General features: G+C 34.1%; 1 protein-coding gene across 1 annotated transcript in view; it reads left to right on the plus strand.

Moving 5' to 3' along the window:
• Positions 1-19,776, plus strand: part of MALRD1 (MAM and LDL receptor class A domain containing 1) — a 598,156-nt gene that overhangs the window by 250,603 nt on the left and 327,777 nt on the right. The window contains exons 26-27 of the mRNA XM_065871795.1: positions 12,032-12,279; positions 15,847-16,138. Coding sequence (XP_065727867.1) covers positions 12,032-12,279; positions 15,847-16,138 — 540 coding nt within the window. The remainder of the gene's footprint in view (positions 1-12,031; positions 12,280-15,846; positions 16,139-19,776) is intronic.

Raw genomic sequence — 19,776 nt, forward strand, 5'->3', positions numbered from 1 at the left:
GAAACCCGAGGGGTAAGTGGGAGAGATATTATTAGTGCATTCCATGGATAAAGCTGCTGAACAAGAGTGGCTAAGATTTGGTCAAATTTCATAAAACTGGTACTGACAGAGTTGATCCTAGTTTCCAGGTACTTTGATTTATGATTCACTGCTTTGCCCAAGCCACCATACCACTTCTGTGTACAGCTGAATCTTAGGAAAACCAAAAAAGTTGTGGATGTAGAAATCCTGTGTATATCGAATAACTATTTGTTTCTTCAAGTGTGGATTATATCTTATAATATCAATTATTACTATTATATGAACCAAGCAAAACTGTTTGGCTAGTCTTGTATTCTGTATTAATTTTTACCTTTATCTTATGAATATTTTTGCTGCGTTTTTAGTTATTTTCTGCATCAAATGCTTTTACATTTTCTTCATTGCCATTTTCATTTGAGTATCTCACAAATCTATTAGCTAATCAGTCGAACAGAACAGATACTATGCTTTTGAATTTTATTTGTCATGTTGCCAACTTATCTCTTTCCCAAGATATGATTTAATGCAATTTTTTCAGGGTTTAAAGTATTTTATTTCTGGCTAAATTTTCCTTGAACTCTTTGTATTTAGATAATAACTTTGCAAATATTTCTAGGAATCCTCTATCTGTGTTTGGGAGGGTATACTGATATACTAAGAGGGTCAGAGAAATGTACTGAAATTTATTGTCTTGGTAGTTCTTTTGTATGGAAAATAAAGACAAAAGTAATTACAAGCCCTTGGAGGGAAAGTTTTATCAGAAGCTGCTTTCTGGTGAACTGATTGCCAAATCACTGTAACATTTGAATGGGGCTGTGATATCAGTAATACTGGAGGAAGAGAGATGAATTAGTTCCAGATATTATATAAGAAGAAGAAAAATTTTTCAGCTCCTTAGAACAAATAAACAACCAAAAAGTTGGAACAAACCTTAAAAGTAACCCACATTTTGATATTGGTTCTTATTACATGAATATAATTTCTTTTTATATAACACTGCTTATTTTATTATGTATTTAAAAATTCAATTGTATTCCTACGTTAATGGTTTTAAATGTTTTAATTATAGAGTGGCTAGAGCCTGCTATATGAAATATGAGTGCTGTTATTTTTCCTGCATATACTATAAACTTTGATTCTTAATTAGACCCAGAAGAATAGGAAGAAAAACTTAAAAAAAAAAAAATCACCCATAGCAACTGATCTCAGAAGTTTGGCTGACAACCAACCAAGAATTTAGGCTTAGGTTTCATGATCTTTGGAACTTGTGTGAGGTTTTTTTGGTTTGTTGTTTTTTTTTTTGTTTTTTTGTGTGTGAGAAGTCTAAGTAAAGGCTGAACATGTATCACAACCCTAAAAAAACGTCTAAAATATCATTTGGTATAAATACACCACCTAGGAATAGAAGAAAGAAGGAAACTGCTGAGCTCTTTGTAAAGGCATAGACCATCTCTGACAAAGGAAAAGAAAATAATCCTTTATAAAACAAAAGTACCTGTGGCTTTAATTTTCCGTAGACCAATATAGGCTCAGAAAGCAAGATTTGGAAGAAAGATTAACTGGTTTCTTTTTTTGCTTTATAATATAAATATATCTAAAGTATAGGACATAGTCAAAAAGAAAGTGATTGGTGTATCTGAGAAATCTGAAATCTTAGTGGGACATATTTTGCCATTGGTATAGAGGCTCCTTTGGCAAACAATCATATTTTTGTTTCTCTGTACTTTCCAATTAGCATATTTATTGGTGATACACAAGAGGATCTCAGGCATGCTCAAAATAATTTAATTCTGCACTGTGATTAGTAAGGATGCGGGATATTTGACCAGAATAATTAGTACGTAATCTGAACCTAATGGGCACATGTAATACTGTATTTCCCAACTGCAGACATCTATTTCAAGAACACACAGAATATATGTTAGTAAGCACTAAGCAAACTTCAGTAATTTTAAATGGATTAAAGTGACATGGATTACATCTTTTGAGTTAGGCTGGAAATCAGTTGTAAGACAAAAGCTAGAAAATTCCCTGTTAGTTAGGAGATACTTTTGATAACCTGTCTCCCCACCAAAAATATTACAGTAAAATTAGAAAATGTTTTAAATTAATAATAATAGTGCATTAAAAAACCTGTGGTATTTAGTTAAGAAAATGCTTAGTGAAAAATTTATATACTTAAATCCTTACCAAAGAAAGTAATTAGCTAATAATACAAATTAATAGAATAGAACACAAATGTCAGAGAGAGAGGATTCGGAGACTGATAACATTTTCAAGACGCTGTCAAGAATGATCAAGAGAAATCGAGAAGACAAAATATCGAATTAATTTAACATATATTTACTGAAAAGGTATATGTCAAGCAGTGTTTGAGACATCTAGTGTACATCCATAAATGAAAGAGACAAAAATCATATTACCCATTCCCCTGTGTTAAACAGAAAATATTCTCTCTTCTTCTACACACACACACACACACATACACACACACACAGAATATCCATGTGTGTGTGTATGTATATTACAGAGTTTGTCAGAAGTTGATAAGTGATACATTTTCTATGAGAAAACATAGAGTAAACTAAAGGAGATGAAAAATGGAAAGAGAGAAAATAGCAATGTTAGGGAGCCTGATGAGGATAGGCCTGATGAAAGATATTTAAACAATTTTTTTTCATTTTACTTATTTATTCCCCCCCCCCCAGTTTTACTGAGATACGATTAACATACAGCCCTGTGTAAGTTTAAGGTATACATCATTGTGACTTATTTATATTGTGAAATGATTACCACAGTAAGTTTAGTGGTAATCCATTGACATCCATTTTCTCACATAGGTACAAAAAAATAAAAAGAGGAAAAAAATGTTTTTTCCCTTGAAATGAGGACTCTTAGGATCTAATCTCTTTCAAATATACCATACAACAGTGCTAACTATAGTCATCGTGTTGTACATTACAGCCCTAGTACTTATTTATCTTGTAACTGGAAGTGTGTACCTTTGGACTCCCTTCATCTAATTCCCCCTCCTGGGCAAATTCTTGAAGGAGATCTGGGACTTAGCCAATACTTGTTGTTTTCTTTCTTTCTTTCTTTCTTTCTTTTTAAATTATAGCCATCTTAGTGTGTATGAAGTAGAATCTCATTGTGGTTTTGATTTGTCCTTCCCTAATGACTACAACGTTAATCATCTTTTCTTGTGCTTATTGGCCATTTGTGTATGTTCTTTGGAGAACTGTCAAGGTTCTTTGTGCTTTTCTTTACAGAAGTGTGTGTTTTTTATTGTAGAGTTGTAAGAGTTATTTATATATTCTGGATGTTAAGCCCTTATCATATGTATGATTTGCAAATATCTTCTCTCATTCTGGAGGCTGTCTTTTAAATTTTTCAATAGAATTTATTTTTTAAAGGAGTTGTAGGTTCACAGCAAAACTTAAACCCCCCCAGACTATCACGTCCCACACCAGAGTGGTTATTTGTTACACGGGAGATGGCATTATCACCACAGTCCATAGTTTACGTTAGGGTTCCCTCTTGGTGAAAGATTAACAATAAATTAACAATAACGTGATTAACAATAAATCAAACTCTTATACTCAGTTACTTAGTGTAACCTTGCTAAAGCCATTACAAATATTTTTAAACACATTTTTTCCTATTGGATGAATGTTTCTAAAAATATCATCTTTTAATGTTACATCAATGTTCAATTTAACACTGCTGAAAAGTTATCTAAACTCAGTTACTCAAATCTTGGTCTAGAGACAAACAGCATTTTTGTCAGAAGTCAGGCCCCACCCCAGACTTAATCATAAACTGCATTTTAACAAGTATATGTGCGCTAAAGTTTGAGAAGCACTCATCTAAACAATACAAACATTTGAAAAAGTTTTCTGGTGAGAAGGAAGAGCTATTATTTTATTCTTTGTTTCCTTATTGACATATACAAATATATCAGGATTTTAATAGGGGCAATAATTAGCTTCTTAAATATTAAAAATGATTCTGTGTATATTTTCTTAATGAATTTAATTGAACCATTTATAGTTAAGTCAAGATTTAATGCCTACGTATGTATTGAATTGCCTGATATAATCTATTGGCGATTTTAAGAAGTTTTTAAGAATGAACGTTCATGCATTTATTCAGCAAATATTTATTGAGCATCTACTATGTGCGAGGGTTTGTTCTAGTTACTAAGAATAATGCTGTGAACAGTACAGACAAATTTCCTGCTCTCATGGAGCTTGCTTTACGTTTGGTGGTAGTGGAAGGGGACGCAGACAAAACAGAGTAAGTAAAATAACACAGCATATTTCATAATGACAAGTGCTCTGGCAAAAAGTAAAATAGGGAAAAGTGAGAAAGAAGATGCTTGGAGTGGTGGTTATAGTTTTAAATAGGGCCATCGGAAAAGTTCTCACTGAGAAATTGACATTTAAGTAAAGATGGAAGGGGATATGGGGATATACGCATACATATAGCTGATTCACTTTGTTATACAGCAGAAACTAACACAACATTGTAAAGCAATTATACTCCAATAAAGATGTTAAAAAACAAGCAAACAAAAAAGATGGAACAAATAATGGATTTGAGCCAAGTGATATTTGATGTATTTGAATGAATTTTTTAAAAATTCAAAAACATTTAAAAAGTCAGCAATAATTAAAACATGGTCCTTTCCATATTATCACCACATCACTAACAATTTCCTTTGATTTCTATGAATGTATAACTGTAATTCCCCTAAATAGTTATCCTTCAGGACATATTTGAGTTGACTCATTTACATCCTGACTACCCTTTCTCATTTGTTATAGCAGAATTCTCTCTGTTTCAAGTAAACTGATGAATTTTGGGGGGAGAAGGGGCTATTGTTTGATGATATGATATATATGTGACTTTTTACTCACAGCAAGGTTATATTATAGGTGTTACTTCTACACCATATCCAGTGCTCCATCGAAAACTTTTTAGCATATCAGAATTTGTGCTCAGTTGTGGCAAAAAATGAATTTAAAGGTGTAGAGTGCCTCTGTGGGACTCTACTGGCACCAGTGTACACCATCCTGACCTAGCCTTTCATGCTGGACATTTATTTATTTGGTTAAACATCGGGCATCTCTAATATAAGTGGCCCTGGAGCAAAAACAAAGAAAAATAAGATATTACCTGAAGAATTGTGGAGCTTCTTGTCTAGCTAGAGAAATAGGTACATAAACATTCACCTTGCGAATGGGAGTTAGAATAAGTACAAAGCACTTTCGGATGGGTGAGGGAAAAATAATTTAGTTAGGGTATTTAAATACTAATCCCAACATGGATTTTTACATCACCTTGAAAACAGCTAGTGTATTTTCAGAGACTTTATTAATCATGCACTATGAATAGCTTTTGTTTTCTTTGGGAGATTATGTTCAAAAGTAGGTCAGGTATCATAAGTTTAATAAACCAGGCTTCCTGTGAAGGATCTGCTGTCCTAAGCTTCAGGAATTCATTATTTGCAGGCTGTAGCCTGCTGACTGAGGCTTAGAAAGCTTTCACTGCCTTTCCAAGATTATCAACACTGATCCGTTTCTCGTGAACTCAGTGTTGTAAAGTGACACGCATTAGGGTAATATTTTCAGAATTATGAAATCAGGTAGTCATCACTGAAGAAAAAATTATGACAATTTTTGAAAACCTGGTATTATAAATAGGATTTTTCCAAATTACCCAGAAACTCTTTTTTTTTTTACATGGAATTAAGTATACTCCTTATAGAACAATTGTTCTGTGAAACAGTTTGGAAAGCATTATTTACAGAATTTATTATTACTTCATAGAATAGGGCAATACAAAGGAAATCACTGTATCACAATTTCCTGATGATGTCACCGAATAATAATTGGCACATGACATTAATTTTTTGAATTTTGAAATAATTGTGCGTTCATAGGAAGTTACAAAGATAGTACAGAGAAATTCTGTGTACCCTTCATGTAGCTTCCCTCAGTGGTTATATTTTATAGTATAGTATAATATCAAAGCCAGGAAACAATATGGTTCAATATGTGTGTATAGTTCTCTGGCATTTTATTATATGTGAAAACTCGTGTAATCATCACCCTACAGTCAAATATTCTGTCTCCACCAAAATCTCCCCTGAGCTATTCCTTTATAATTACATTTATTCTCACCATCCCTAACCTTGGGAAACCACTATTTTGTTCTCCATCCCTATAGTTCGTAATATTGAGAAAGTTATAAATATGTAAATGCAGTTTGTGACCTTTTGAGACTGTCTTTTTTTCATTCAGCATAATCTCCTTGAGAGCCATCCAAGTTGTTGTGTGTGTAAATCATTTGTTCCTTTTTATTGCTGACTCATGTTCCATGGCGTGGATGTAACAGACCATAGTACTATTTTCCAGAGGGGTTATGCCATTTTACGTTACCACCAACAATGTGTGAGAGATCCGGTTTGTCCACATCCTTGTGAGCATTTGGTATTGTAACTATTTTATCTTTATTATTGCTCTTCTTATAGGTATAGGTTAATATCCCGTCAGGGTCTTAATTTGCGTTTTCCCTGATAGCTAGTGGTGTTGAACATCTTATCATGTGTTTCTTTGTTATCTGTATATCCTCTTTGGTGAAATGTTTCTTCATGTCTCTGCCCATTTTCTAATCAGAAGTTTTCAAACTGTTGTGTTTTGAGAGTTCTTCATATATTATAGATATAAGTCCTTCGGCAGATGTGTGAGTGGCAAATGTTCTCTCATAGGATTTAGATTATCTTTACATTCTCTTTACAGGGAAAGAGTAATTTTGATGAAGTCCAGTTTATTGATCTTTCCTTTTAGGGATCACGCTTTTGATATCACGGTCAAAAACACTTCACTGAGGTCTAGGTCCCAGATTTTCTTCTATTTTTCCTTCTAAAAGTTGCATAGTATTATATTTAAGTGTATGCTCCATTTTGTTAATTTTTGTATAAGTTGTGAGGTTTGGGTCATTTTTTTTTTTTTTTTTTTTTGTCAATAGTTATCCAGTTGCTTCATCACCATTAACAAAGCTGTCCTCCCTTCATTTAACTGCATCTGCGTCTTTGTCAAATGTTAGTTGGTTGTGCTTGTGTGAAGCTGTTTTGGGCTCTGTTCCATTGATCCAAGTGTCTGTTCCTTCATCAGTACCACACAGTCCTGAAAATTAAAGCTTTATAATAAATCTTAAAATTAGGTAGAGAGAGTCCTTCTAGTTTATTTTTCTTTTTCAACTATATAGCCTTACTTATTCAGGTTCCTTTGGCTTTGCTTTCACTTTAAAAAAATATCATCTCTATATCTACCAAAAAAGTGATGTTACTGACAAGAATTTTATTAAATACATATATCAGTTTGGGAGAAATAACATCTTTAATAGGATGTCTTCCAATCCATGAGCAGTTTGTCTCTCCATTATTTAGACTTTGATTTCTTTTCACCTGTGTTTTGTAGTTTTTGGCTTATAAGTCCTGTACATATTTTATAAGATTTACACCTAAGTATTTCATTTTTTAAGGGATTATAAATGATATTATATTTTAAATTTTGGTTTCTGCATATTCAATGATGATATATAAAAACACAATTAATTATATATGTAGATCATGTGTCCTGCAACCTTGCTGAGTCATGTATTCTCAAATTTTTATAATACATTCCTTAGATTTTCTGTTGACAGCCATGTCATCTGAAAATTGGGACAGTTTTATGTCTTCCTTTCTGATCTGTGTGCCTTAAAGTTTTGGTAGAAATCTCCAGTGAGACTATCGGAGCCTGGATATTCCTTTTTCAGGAATTTTAAAATTATGAGTTCCATTTCCTTAAAAGTTATAAAGCTGCTCAAATCATTTTGTGTTTGTTCTTTGCAAGGAACATGTCCATTTCATAGAAGTTGTCAATTTAGTGCATTAGAGTTATTAATAGTATTCTTATATCATCCTTTTAATATCCATAGGGTCTATGATATCCCGTTTCATTCCTGTCATAGGTAATCTGTGTTTTCTCTCTCTTTTCTTTGACATTCATTTGAGACTGAAAATACTAATTCATTAAGAAGAAAAATCTAGAAAATAGATATAGCTACTAACCTTTTTATAAATACAATATAAACAACTTGTCAAAATATGATATGAAGTTCAAGTTATTGAACCATAAAATCAAAGAATCATAGAGTTGGAGAGAATAAAAGAAGTTACTTCATGCTCTTTGAAACAGGGATCTAACACTAAGACTTCTGTGAAGGATTCACTTTTACTCAGTTACAATTGATCGTAAATTTTTTATCTATATCCTAGCACTTATCACAGTCTATTAATATATGAGAGAACTCCACTAAGACATGTTTATTGATGAATCACATCTACTGAATTGCTATTGATTGAATTGGTAAATGAGTCACCAACCAATCAAAGAATAATTTCTATAACTTCTCTGATCTGGCAGACAGTGGAGGTGGGAAAGGAAAAATAACCTGATTGCTGTTTGAACACTTTCAAGGAGAGAATACTCTGTCTCACATAAAAAGCCTTTTCAACTGTCAGGCACCCCTTGATATAATGATTTTCCTAATATTGAATCTACATTTCCATCTTTTCTCAGTATGAGTTTTTGATGATAATATTTCTTACTACTTGTAGTTCTTCATAATAATACAACTTTAAGATTTAGAAACAGGTACCATTGATTCTGCACATTTTTTCACATTCCCCTTTCTCATGTTCATAGTTATGATGTCAATATATATATTCTTAGAATCCTTTAGTAGCATTTTATATGCACAGTTCAAGGCCTCTATTATCTAGTATCCCTCTCATTGGATGGTTTAAATTCTCAAAGTTTCCCATAAACATGGGAATTAAATATTCATCAAATACCACAGTACTCTAATTATGAGTAAATTATCACAATATTGTGTCATTTTTTTGCATAAGATAACATTCACACATCTTAAGAATTTTAATACTTTAGTTTTTAATTTTTTAGTTAGCCTTGTGTTGATTATATCTATGAAGAATGAATAGGGAGTTGGTTAAATAAAGAATAGTAAAGAAGGTTCCAGATGATAGGAATTGCAAAGGGTGGTAGCAAAAAACCACTGCGCCACCAGGGAAGCCCCAGACAATATTTTATAATAACTATAAATAACTTAAAAATTGTGACTCACTATATTTTACACCTATATACTCTTTTACAGAAACTATATATCAATTTAAAAAATAAATTAAAATTTTATATGAAATGAATAGAATGATATCTTTTAAAAATTTGATGGTAGGATCTTAAAAGGCATTAGGTTGTGTTATTTCAAAATTATGTCTGTTTTAAATGAAACATTTTTACACTTATAAAGATATTGATCGATGGAAAAATTATAGCATTTGGAAAGGGAGAAACTGGTTTGATTGATGATACAGCCGTAGAGAAAGGGATCATTTTCTTCCTGATGGCACACCTGTCTGGCACTGGCATTAATTGCTCCATGAAATGCCAGGAATTGGCATCTGCACAGAAGACTATTTGCTGCTTGTCTCGCATGGCACCTGTGGGAAACAGTAGAAAATGAAATTATAAGTTGCTCCCTCTTACCATAGTGATGTGTAATTCAAACAACTTAGGCCCTGCTTGCTGTGTTTTCCTCCACTGATATTTTAGAATTAAACTTTCCAAGGAAATATATCTTCAAAACTATAGTAAATATCAAAAGCAAAAATATGATTTACACTATAGAGATTCATATAGCAGTATTTGTATGATTTTTTTTAACAAATCTGTTTTTCAGCAACACACATCATTTCCTTATACAAATGGCCTTTCTAGATGCTGGTCTATATGGAAATCTGGTCCTCATGGGCTGCTAAGTTTTCCAACATAAGGGCAACTGAATTAGTTACTTCATTTTATATTCTTAACAAAGATAAGAGTTCAGATTATAAACAAGATGGTGAGTTGGGGTTCATTATTATTTTAGGGAGATTTACTTCCCAGTCCTTTGAGAGGATACTTAGGAGAACTTTAGCATTCTGAACTAAAAGAGGCTGTAGGAATTACAGTCTATTTTAGGACAGAGTAAATTTTCAAAAGAAGTTTCAAATGTAATTTAAAAACTGAATTAACAATTGAATAGAAAATAGGACCCAACTACATGTTGTCTACAAGAAACCCACTTTGAATATAAAGATATTTATAGGTTAAAGGTAAACGTATGCAGAAATATATACCATGCTTACATGAATCAAAAGAAAGCAGGAATAGCTATTTTAATTTCAGACAGAACAGACTTCAAAGCAATGAACATTATCAGGGATAAATAAGGGCATTACACAACAGTAAAGAGGTCACTTTTCTAAGAAGACATGACAATCCCTAACGTGTATGTACCTAACAACAGAATGTCAACCTGTGTGACATAAAAAAACTTCTAGAACTGCAAAGAAAAGAGATGAATCCACTATCATAGTGGAGATTTTCACACCCCTCTATCAGAAATGGATAGATCCAGCAAGCAGAAAATCAATAAGGACATAGTTGGACTTAGAATTCTTACTATCCTGGAAATGGAAGAAAAACTTAAGCAATGTTAATAATAAAATATTTTTTAAATACCTGGGAGATAGTTGATATTTAATGTAACTCAACATATTTAATTTCTGCAACTTATTATAAAAAATTAAATCAGTACAGTTTTAACCTTTTCTGTTTCACAATTTTCGTATCTCTAAAATAAGTCTATGTTTTAAAAAATAATTACAATGATTAATAACTTTTGCTTTAGGAAGTATTTCCCAGCTAAACCGTGTTGCAGAATAATAAACGTCCTAAATTCCCTACCAAGAACTGAGAAGCAAAGATGAGAAGAGAGAAGAAGTAAATTACATTGACCAAATAGGTGTTTGCAGGAGGAAATGTGTGTAATGCTGGAATATTTTCTCATGGATTTTGACACAGGGACCAGACTATTGAAGAAATAAACTTAAATGAGCCATGGAAATAGCTGTGTGTAACAAACTAAACTATTCTATTTTAATGTTGCAGTCAGGATAATATTGTAAGGTTTCTAACATTACATGATGTGGCAGGATTACTGCAATTTTTTCAATTTTTTAATTGAAGTATTGTTGATTTACAATGTTGTGTTAATTACTGCTGTACAGCAAAGTGATTCCATTATACATCTATATACATTCTTTTTTTATATTCTTTTCCATTATAGTTTATCACAGGATATTGAATATAGTTCTCTGTGCTATAGAGTAGGACCTTGTTTATCCATTCTATATATAAAAGCTACATAAGGGCTTCCCTGGTGGCGCAGTGGTTGAGAGTCCACCTGCCGATGCTGGGGACACAGGTTCGTGCCCCAGTTCAGGAAGGTCCCTCATGCCATGGAGCAGCTAGGCCCGTGAGCCATGGCCGCTGAGCCTGCGCGTCCGGAGCCTGTGCTCCGCAACGGGAGAGGCCACAACCGTGAGAGGCCCACGTACCGCAAAAAAAAAAAAAAAGCTACATAAGATTACTGTATTTTTTTTCTTTTTTAAAAGTTCATTTACTTATTCAGCAAATTGAGCAATTATTTGCCAGGCACTGGGAATATAACAACAAAACTGAGCAAATTCTCTCCTTCATAACACATGCATTCTGATGAGTGAGGAGTGGGGGAAGACAAAAAATAAGTCAGTAAAACATATAATGTGTTAGAAAGTGCCCAAAATAAAAACGAACAGTGAAGCAGGACAGAGTTGAGGATAGGAGATTTTACGTGCACTGATAAATAAGGACCCACTGAGAAGGTGATGCTCAAATACAGATCTGATAGAAGTGAGTGGACAGGCCATTTGGGAAAGAATCCAGGCAGAGAGAGTAGCAAGTTCAAAGATCCTGAAACATGAGTGTGTTTAATAAGATTACTGTAACTTGTGATTGCATGCTTTATCTACTAATTTCCTTTTTCTCTCCACCATAAATTGGAAAATGTTTTCCAGGTACCTGCAGTGGCTGCTGTGATTTTGAGTTTGATCTTTGTGCCTGGGAGCAGGAACAGGATGATGACTTTGACTGGAATCTGAAGGCTAGCGGCATCCCTGCCTCAGGCACACAGCCAGCTGCTGACCACACCTTGCGAAATTCATCTGGTCATTACATCTTTATAAAGAGCTTGTTCCCGCAGCAGCCCATGAGAGCAGCCAGAATTTCAAGCCCAGTCATAAGCAGAAGAAGCAAAAACTGCAAGGTATGGGGAAAAAACCAGAAATATTATGAACAACTTCTGATGGAGTTAAGTACAGAAAACGAAACGGCCAGCAGCAGACCAACAAATGAGTTTGAATGTATTCAACTTGGAATATGTGAGGGAGGTAGAAAGTGAAGTAAGGGTGAAAGGGAAGGACCATTAGAGCTGTTGGAAGGATTTATCCTGTGGATAAGTTCCGTAGATAAGGAATTTTGGAAACCATTGGAAAATGTCATTCTTATTATCCATAACCACGGGTAGAACAAAAGAAGTGAAATATCAGTTGTGTCCACTCAGGGAACTTGGTACTTATTGGAATTATGGGAATTTCACCATAAGAAAGGGAATTAAACAATGAGAAATAGTATAAAGTTAAATATTTCCAAGAACTAATATGCGTCATAGTTGGCACCATGATAAAATGGTTGAAGACATCTTCATGGAAAAGGAAAGACTGAAATTGACCCTTTAAAAAGTAGAATTTCTAGAGGCAGGAAGAAAAAATGGTTTGGCCATTATGCTGTGGAAACTTGAAGAAAACATTTATAAGAGTGTTAAAAGTATAAATAAAGTTGTATGGATCTTCATATGATGACTATGCGTTTGCATAGTTACTATTTATTGTTTGCATGATTGTCTAGTTTTATTCCCCAAAGGATTTGAGTCAGCTAGGCTAGGGGCTAAATTTATCTTTACATATAAATTAAGCACTCAGAGATGACTTCACGGAATCTTGCTTATAAGAGATTAATGCGTGAATAAATTTACCATTCATTTGTATTTACAGCAAGAAATGCAATCTCCATAAGCTCTGAACACATGTATTCTGACTGGTGTATTCCCCAGTGTCTGAACACTGAAAGGAAAACAAATTATATTCAGAAAGTTGCTAGCCAATCAAAGAATCAGGCTGGGAGACAATAACATGATTTAAACCTTTATTATCTTCAAATTGTAATATTCTTGTGTATCTGTCTCCTCAGTAGACAGCCCTAACCCCAGAAGGGGACATATTAAATCTTTGCTCGAAGGCTCCCCAGCTGTACCTGTACTTATCACAGATGTTTGTTCCTCTGTTTTATACTGACCATCCTTTACATCCTACCATTTTCCCAGTCTTAAGACATGTTAAACCTTTAGTTTGTGTTAGGAGCTTTCCTGTGTCATCTTAAATTGATTTCATAGTTTAATTCTCAGGGAAGAATCACATATCTCTTCTCTCTTCAGGCAAATTTCATAGATTTTCTGCAAGAAAGTGACACTCTCAGAGTTTTAAAGACGTAACTCAGTCAGCAGTCCAGAATGGATGTAATGAATCATACACAATTATATTAAACTTTATTTAATCAGTTTGGCAAACACTGAGTTTTAGAAAAGCAAAAAAGTCAAACTGAAATTGTATATATTTCATGTTTAATTTTTAATCAGCTTTTAAGACTAGAACTAACTTACAAATTTCAGAATATCTATGGGTATATAGATTTATAGATATAGACTCAACATATATAAAATCTGGTATGCTGGGGTTTATTTTCAAGAAAATATTGAGTAATTTGAAAGACATCAAAAACAGACTCCTTAGCTTTTCTTTTCAGACTTCCTCTAAGAATGTTCAAAAGATTTTTTTTTTTCATACTGTAGTTACTAAGGATCTCATTCATCTCTATTTTTCCCTGGTCCCAGTACTATAGCTCCCACTGTTTTAAACACCTGTGTGAGACTAATGAAGTATGCCTAGGAGAAATGTCAAAAAATTAATGATGAATGGTTCATTTTATGAATATTTATGATATAGATTGAATACAAAGAAGTAAGGAAAGGTCATGCTGGGAATGATTGGGTCTCTCATATATAAGCATTTGTTTATCAGGTAAGCAGAGTGACCTTCCATATTTTCATGAAAATCCTTTCTGTCACTTGACCTTGTGGAAAACTTCAGGGAGAAAAAATCAAATTGGAGATTTTTCTTCCTTTTGAGGGATGGGTGGGAGGCAGGAAGGGATGCAGACGTAGATTGAAGAGGGTAGAGATCAAACCTCTGAGTAACTGAAATTTCCAGTGAAAATGCCTCCTTAGAAGAATTTAATACTTAAGAGATTTTTATTCACTCATGTTGCCCTGTGATTAGGTTACATTGTCATCAAGTATTCTCTGTAGAAATGGAGTATTTAGATGCTTGTTTGCATGTTGACCCAATGGCATCATTCAGGAAATGGCCTCAAGAAGATAAGGAAGTATTTACTGTGACATAAAACATATGCCTTATGCTTTCTGTGCAAATAAGAAGACAAAACAAGGGAGAATACTGGGAAGACCACACCTATGACTGCAAGGGCTCCAGACAGACATGCTATGCCTGTTGGGTAGTTTCCTCTCTTGCCTATTGGTGCTGCTCAAGAGGCTGGCCTCAGACTCTTTGTGTTTCTCACTTTGTGACACTCAGGTTTGACCAGTCCTCCCCAAACAAGCCAAAGTGGTCATAGAGCTCATGTTTTCCAACAGTAATGGATTAATCAATAGAAGAAACATTTTTGGATCATAGAATAATACCTGAAATTCAGGTATTATTCATCAGCTAGGAAATTTGCATAGTTATTTACATGGCTTAGCTCTTCTTGGTGCTCTTTGAAGTATGCATTGCATATATTGTCTAATCACATTCTTTACCCTTTAAACACGTTCATTTTTCTTTCTCTAGAATATAATATCCATGAGTGCTAGTCTTTCCAAAATGTGATTTTCCTGTGTGAAGATCACCCACCATTACTCTTTTCCCTCATTCATAAAAAAGACAAGACAAAAGCTTAAAAACACTCTCAGTCCCTGTTGTTCCTAACTCATATTCTTCTTCCTCCTAGAATGTCCCCTGACTTTCTCCATCTGCGTAACAATCACTAAAAATCTGGTAAACTACATCTTTGAAACAGTGAAATGTTAATCCCTGGAAATACTTACATTAATTTTTACTTGGGGGTACAACTCTCGAGTCTGCTCTTCTAAAGCGTTTCAAGTAAAATTTAGAAATCGCTATTCTGGTGGTTTTGCTATGTATAGTACAGCCCTGAGGAACTTGTAGAACTGAAAATGTGTTTCAAGTGCAAGGATGTGGTAGAATAAACAATAAAGTACTCTGCTATTTTGAAGAAAATGATTTAAGTTTCATGAGATTAGAAATGATTTTCTTTAGTACCTGATATTTCTTAATCATGAAAAGTCTTTCTATATAATGCATCACTTTTTAATGATATTTTTATTCCTTTGACAGTGGATCTTAAGAGTTTGTGGAGGAATCCTACTTTTATAAGTCACAGAAAGGAAGTGAACTCTGCTCATTTTTCAACTAAGTTTCTATTTGATCTTTATTGTACTATTTTCCATGTTTTGCAACATACGATTTAAGGCTGGCCTAACTTCATTCATTGGTAGAGTACTCACAGAGCAGTAGAACATAGAGATCTAATTTCCTTCAGGAATCTGTTAAGAAAGGAGAGGACAAATGATATAATTGAAAATAAGGTGAAATTAATTGTACTAATTATATATAATATTCTTGATTCTTGGTTACAGATAATCTTTCATTATCACATGTATGGACATGGCATTGGAGCGCTCACTTTGATCCAGGTGTCAGTCTCAAACCAAACGAAGGTCCTACTTAACCTCACTGTAGAACAAGGCAATTTCTGGCAGCGGGAAGAATTATCCCTGTCTGGTGATGAGGACTTCCAACTCAAATTTGAAGGCAGAGTTGGGAAAGGCCACCATGGAGATATTGCACTGGATGACATTGTGCTTACAAAGAACTGTCTATCATTCCATCACTCCATGAAAGAAGAACTCAAAGTGCCTCTTCCAGCAGGTACATTTTAATTTGTTTCTGTGGTGCTTTTACAGAGTGGTAGGTGGGAAGGAAGGAAATGGAAAAGAAGTGACATAAACACCTAGTAAATCATTGTTTTCATAAAGAAAAATCTTTTTGAATCTAAAATGTTATCTTTCAAGGCTTTACTCATAAACTTGTCTTCCAACATTTCTCCAAGCTTTGGTATATTTACCAGTTCCCCAGTTCCTAGTTTAGTCAATTTCTTCTTAGATCAATAAACTAAGACTCCTTTGTTTTCAGTCTGATTCAGAATTCAGTCCTTAGTAAATATCAATTCACTTTTAATACAATATAAGAACATCAAGAACAGACTTACTCAATTTTAATTAGATGTTACTGTGATTATGTTATTTACTTTATTCTTTTTAGACCAATACTTTATTCATTTGAATGTTGAGTTTATATATTTAAATAGTTTAGATGATTGAATATGTCCATCCATTCACCTAAAAATTTGGGGGTAATTTGTCTAAATAATTATTGGTAGATGTCCAATATAATACATACAGTGACAATATTGTAAGAAGTGGAAATAGCAAGTAGCATTAATTCATATAAAATATTAGAGGATGAGATGAAAATGCAGTATATAGTGTTACAATGACAAAAGAACAAATTTGGGGACTTCCCTGGAGGTCCGGTGGTTAAGACTCTACACTCTCAATGTAGGGACCATGGGTTCAATCCCCGGCCTGGGAACTAAGCTCCCACATGCTGCATGGTGTGGCAAAAAAGAAAACCAAATTTTATCAGTTGATAACATGGCATATATTAATAGTTAAACCATGAGTTTAGAGTAGAAAATAAAAGTGCCATTCATTTTGTATATAAATTATATCTTGTAACTAACAAAAACAAAAGTGCTTTAAGAAGAATGACCTAATTTGTTTGTACTGATTTTTAACATGGTGGGTGGAACAGGGAACACTGCCATTTCTGCCATAACTTCCTCATACATTTTAAAGGGAGTGTTTTAATTTGGTTAAGAGTAGGTTTCTAGATAAATATTTTCCCATTGACACATAGTTAAGCCAGGCTCCTTGCCTGATGTTTCCAGCCTGATGTTTCCAGCACTATATGGAATAGTACAGAGGAAAAGAAACATTTCAAGACTGTTGAGGGATAAGTATACTTATGTGAATTTAATGTAAAAGCATTTCAGATACCTCAGACTAATCTACTTTCTTTTTCTTTTTTAACATCTTTGTTGGAGTATAATTGCTGTACAATGTTGTGTTAGTTTCTGCTGTATAACAAAGTGAATCAGTTATATGCAAATGTATATCCCCATATCCCCTCCCTCTTGAGTCTCCCTCCCACCCTCCTTATCCCACCCCTCTAGGTGGTCACAAAGCACCGAGCTGATCTCCCTGTGCTATGCGGCTGCTTCCCACTAGTTATCTATTTTACATTTGGTAATGTATATAGGTCAGTGTTGCTCTTTCACTTCATACCAGCTTACCTTCCCCCACCCCGTGTCCTCAAGTCCAGTCTCCGTATCTGTGTCTTTATTCCAGAACTGCCCCTGGGTTCATCAGAACCATTTTTTTTTAACTCCATATATATGTGTTAGCATACAGTATTTGTTTTTCTCTTTCTGAGTTACTTCACTCTGTATGACAGACTCTAGGTCCATCCACATCGCTACAAATAACTCAATTTCATTTCTTTTTATGGCTGAGTAATATTCCATTGTATATATGTGCCACATCTTCTTTATCCATTCATCTGTTGATGGACACCTAGGTTGCTTCCATGTCCTGGCTATTGTAAATAGAGCTGCAATGAACATTGTGGTACATGACACTTTTTGAATTATGGTTTTCTCAGGGTATATGCCCAGTAGTGGGATGGCTGGGTCATATGGTAGCTCTATTTTTAGTTTTTAAGGAATTTCCTTACTGTTCTCTGTAGTGGCTGTATCAATTTACATTCCCACCAACAGTGCAAGAGGGTTTCCTTCTCTCCACACCCTCTCCAGCCTTCACTGTTTGTAGATATTTTGATGATGGCCATTCTGACTGGTGTGAGGTGATACCTTGTTGTAGTATTGACTTGCATTTCTCTAATGATTAGTGATGTTGAGCATATTTTCATGTGTTTGTTGCCAATCTGTCTATCTTCTCTGGAGAAATGTCTATTTAGGTCTTCTGCCCATTTTTGGATTGGGTTGTTTGTTTTTTGATATTGAGCTGCATGAGCTCCTTGTGAATTTTGGAGATTAATCCTTTGTCAGTTGCTTCATTTGCCAATATTTTCTCCCATTCTGAGGGTTGTCTTTTCATCTTGTTTATGGTTTCCTTTGCTGTGCAAAAGCTTTGAAGTTTCATTAGGTCCCATTTGTTTATTTTTGTATTTATTTCCATTTCTCTAGGATGTGGGTCAAAAAGGATCTTGCTGTGATTTATGTCATAGAGTGTTCTGCCTGTGTTTTCCTCTAAGAGTTTGATAGTGTATGGCCTTACATTTAGGTCTTTAATCCATTTTGAGTTTATTTTTGTGTAGGTGTTAGGAAGTGTTCTAATTTCATTCTTTTACATATAGCTGTCCAGTTTTCCTAGTACCACTTATTGAAGAGGCTGTCTTTTCTCCATTGTATATACTCTTGCCTCCTTTATCAAAGATAAGGTGACCATATGTGCATGGGTTTATCTCTGGGCTTTCTATCCTATTCCACTGATCTATATTTCTGTTTTTTGTGCCAGTACCATACTGTCTTGATTACTGTAGCTTTGTAGTAGAGCTTGAAGTCAAGGAGGCTGATACCTCCAGCTCAGTTTTTCTTTTTCAAGATTGCTTTGGCTATTAGGGGTCTTTTGTGTTTCCATACAAACTGTGAAAGATTTTGTTCTAGTTCTGTGAAAAATGCCATTGGTAGTTTGATAGGGATTGCGCTGAATCTGTAGATTGCTTTGGGTAGTATAGTCATTTTCATAGTGCTGATTCTGCCAATCCAAGAACATGGTATATCTCTCCATCTGTTTGTATCATCTTTAATTTCTTTCATCAGTGTCCTATAGTTTTCTGTATACATACAGGTCTTTTTTCTCCTTAAGTAGGTTTACTCCTAGGTATTTTACTCTTTTTGTTGCAGTGGTAAATGGGAGCGTTTACTTAATTTCTGTTTCAGATTTTTCATCATTAGTGTATAGGAATGCAAGAGATTTCTGTGCATTAATTTTGTATCCTGCTACTCTACCAAATTCATTGATTAGCTCTAGTAGTTTTCTGGTGGTGTCTTTAGGATTCTCTATGTATAGTATCATATCATCTGCAAACAGTGACAGTATAACTTCTTTTCCAATTTGGATTCCTTTTATTTCTTTTTCTCTTCTGATTGCTGTTGCTAAAACTTGCAAAACTATGTTGAATAATAGTGTTGAGAGCGGGCAATCTTGTCTTGTTTCTGATCTTAGAGGAAAATGGCTTTGGTTTTTCACCATTGCGAACGATGTTGGCTGTGGGTTTGTCATATATGGCCTTTATTATGTTGAGGTAAGTTCCCTCTATGCCTACTTTCTAGAAACTTTTTACCTTAAACGGGTGTTGATCATTGTAGAAAGCTTTTTCTGCATCTACTGAGATTATCATATGGTTTTTAGCCTTCTATTTGT

Source organism: Phocoena phocoena, chromosome 2 (genome assembly GCF_963924675.1).
Source record: "Phocoena phocoena chromosome 2, mPhoPho1.1, whole genome shotgun sequence".
In the NCBI taxonomy this organism is placed as follows: Eukaryota; Metazoa; Chordata; class Mammalia; order Artiodactyla; family Phocoenidae; genus Phocoena; species Phocoena phocoena.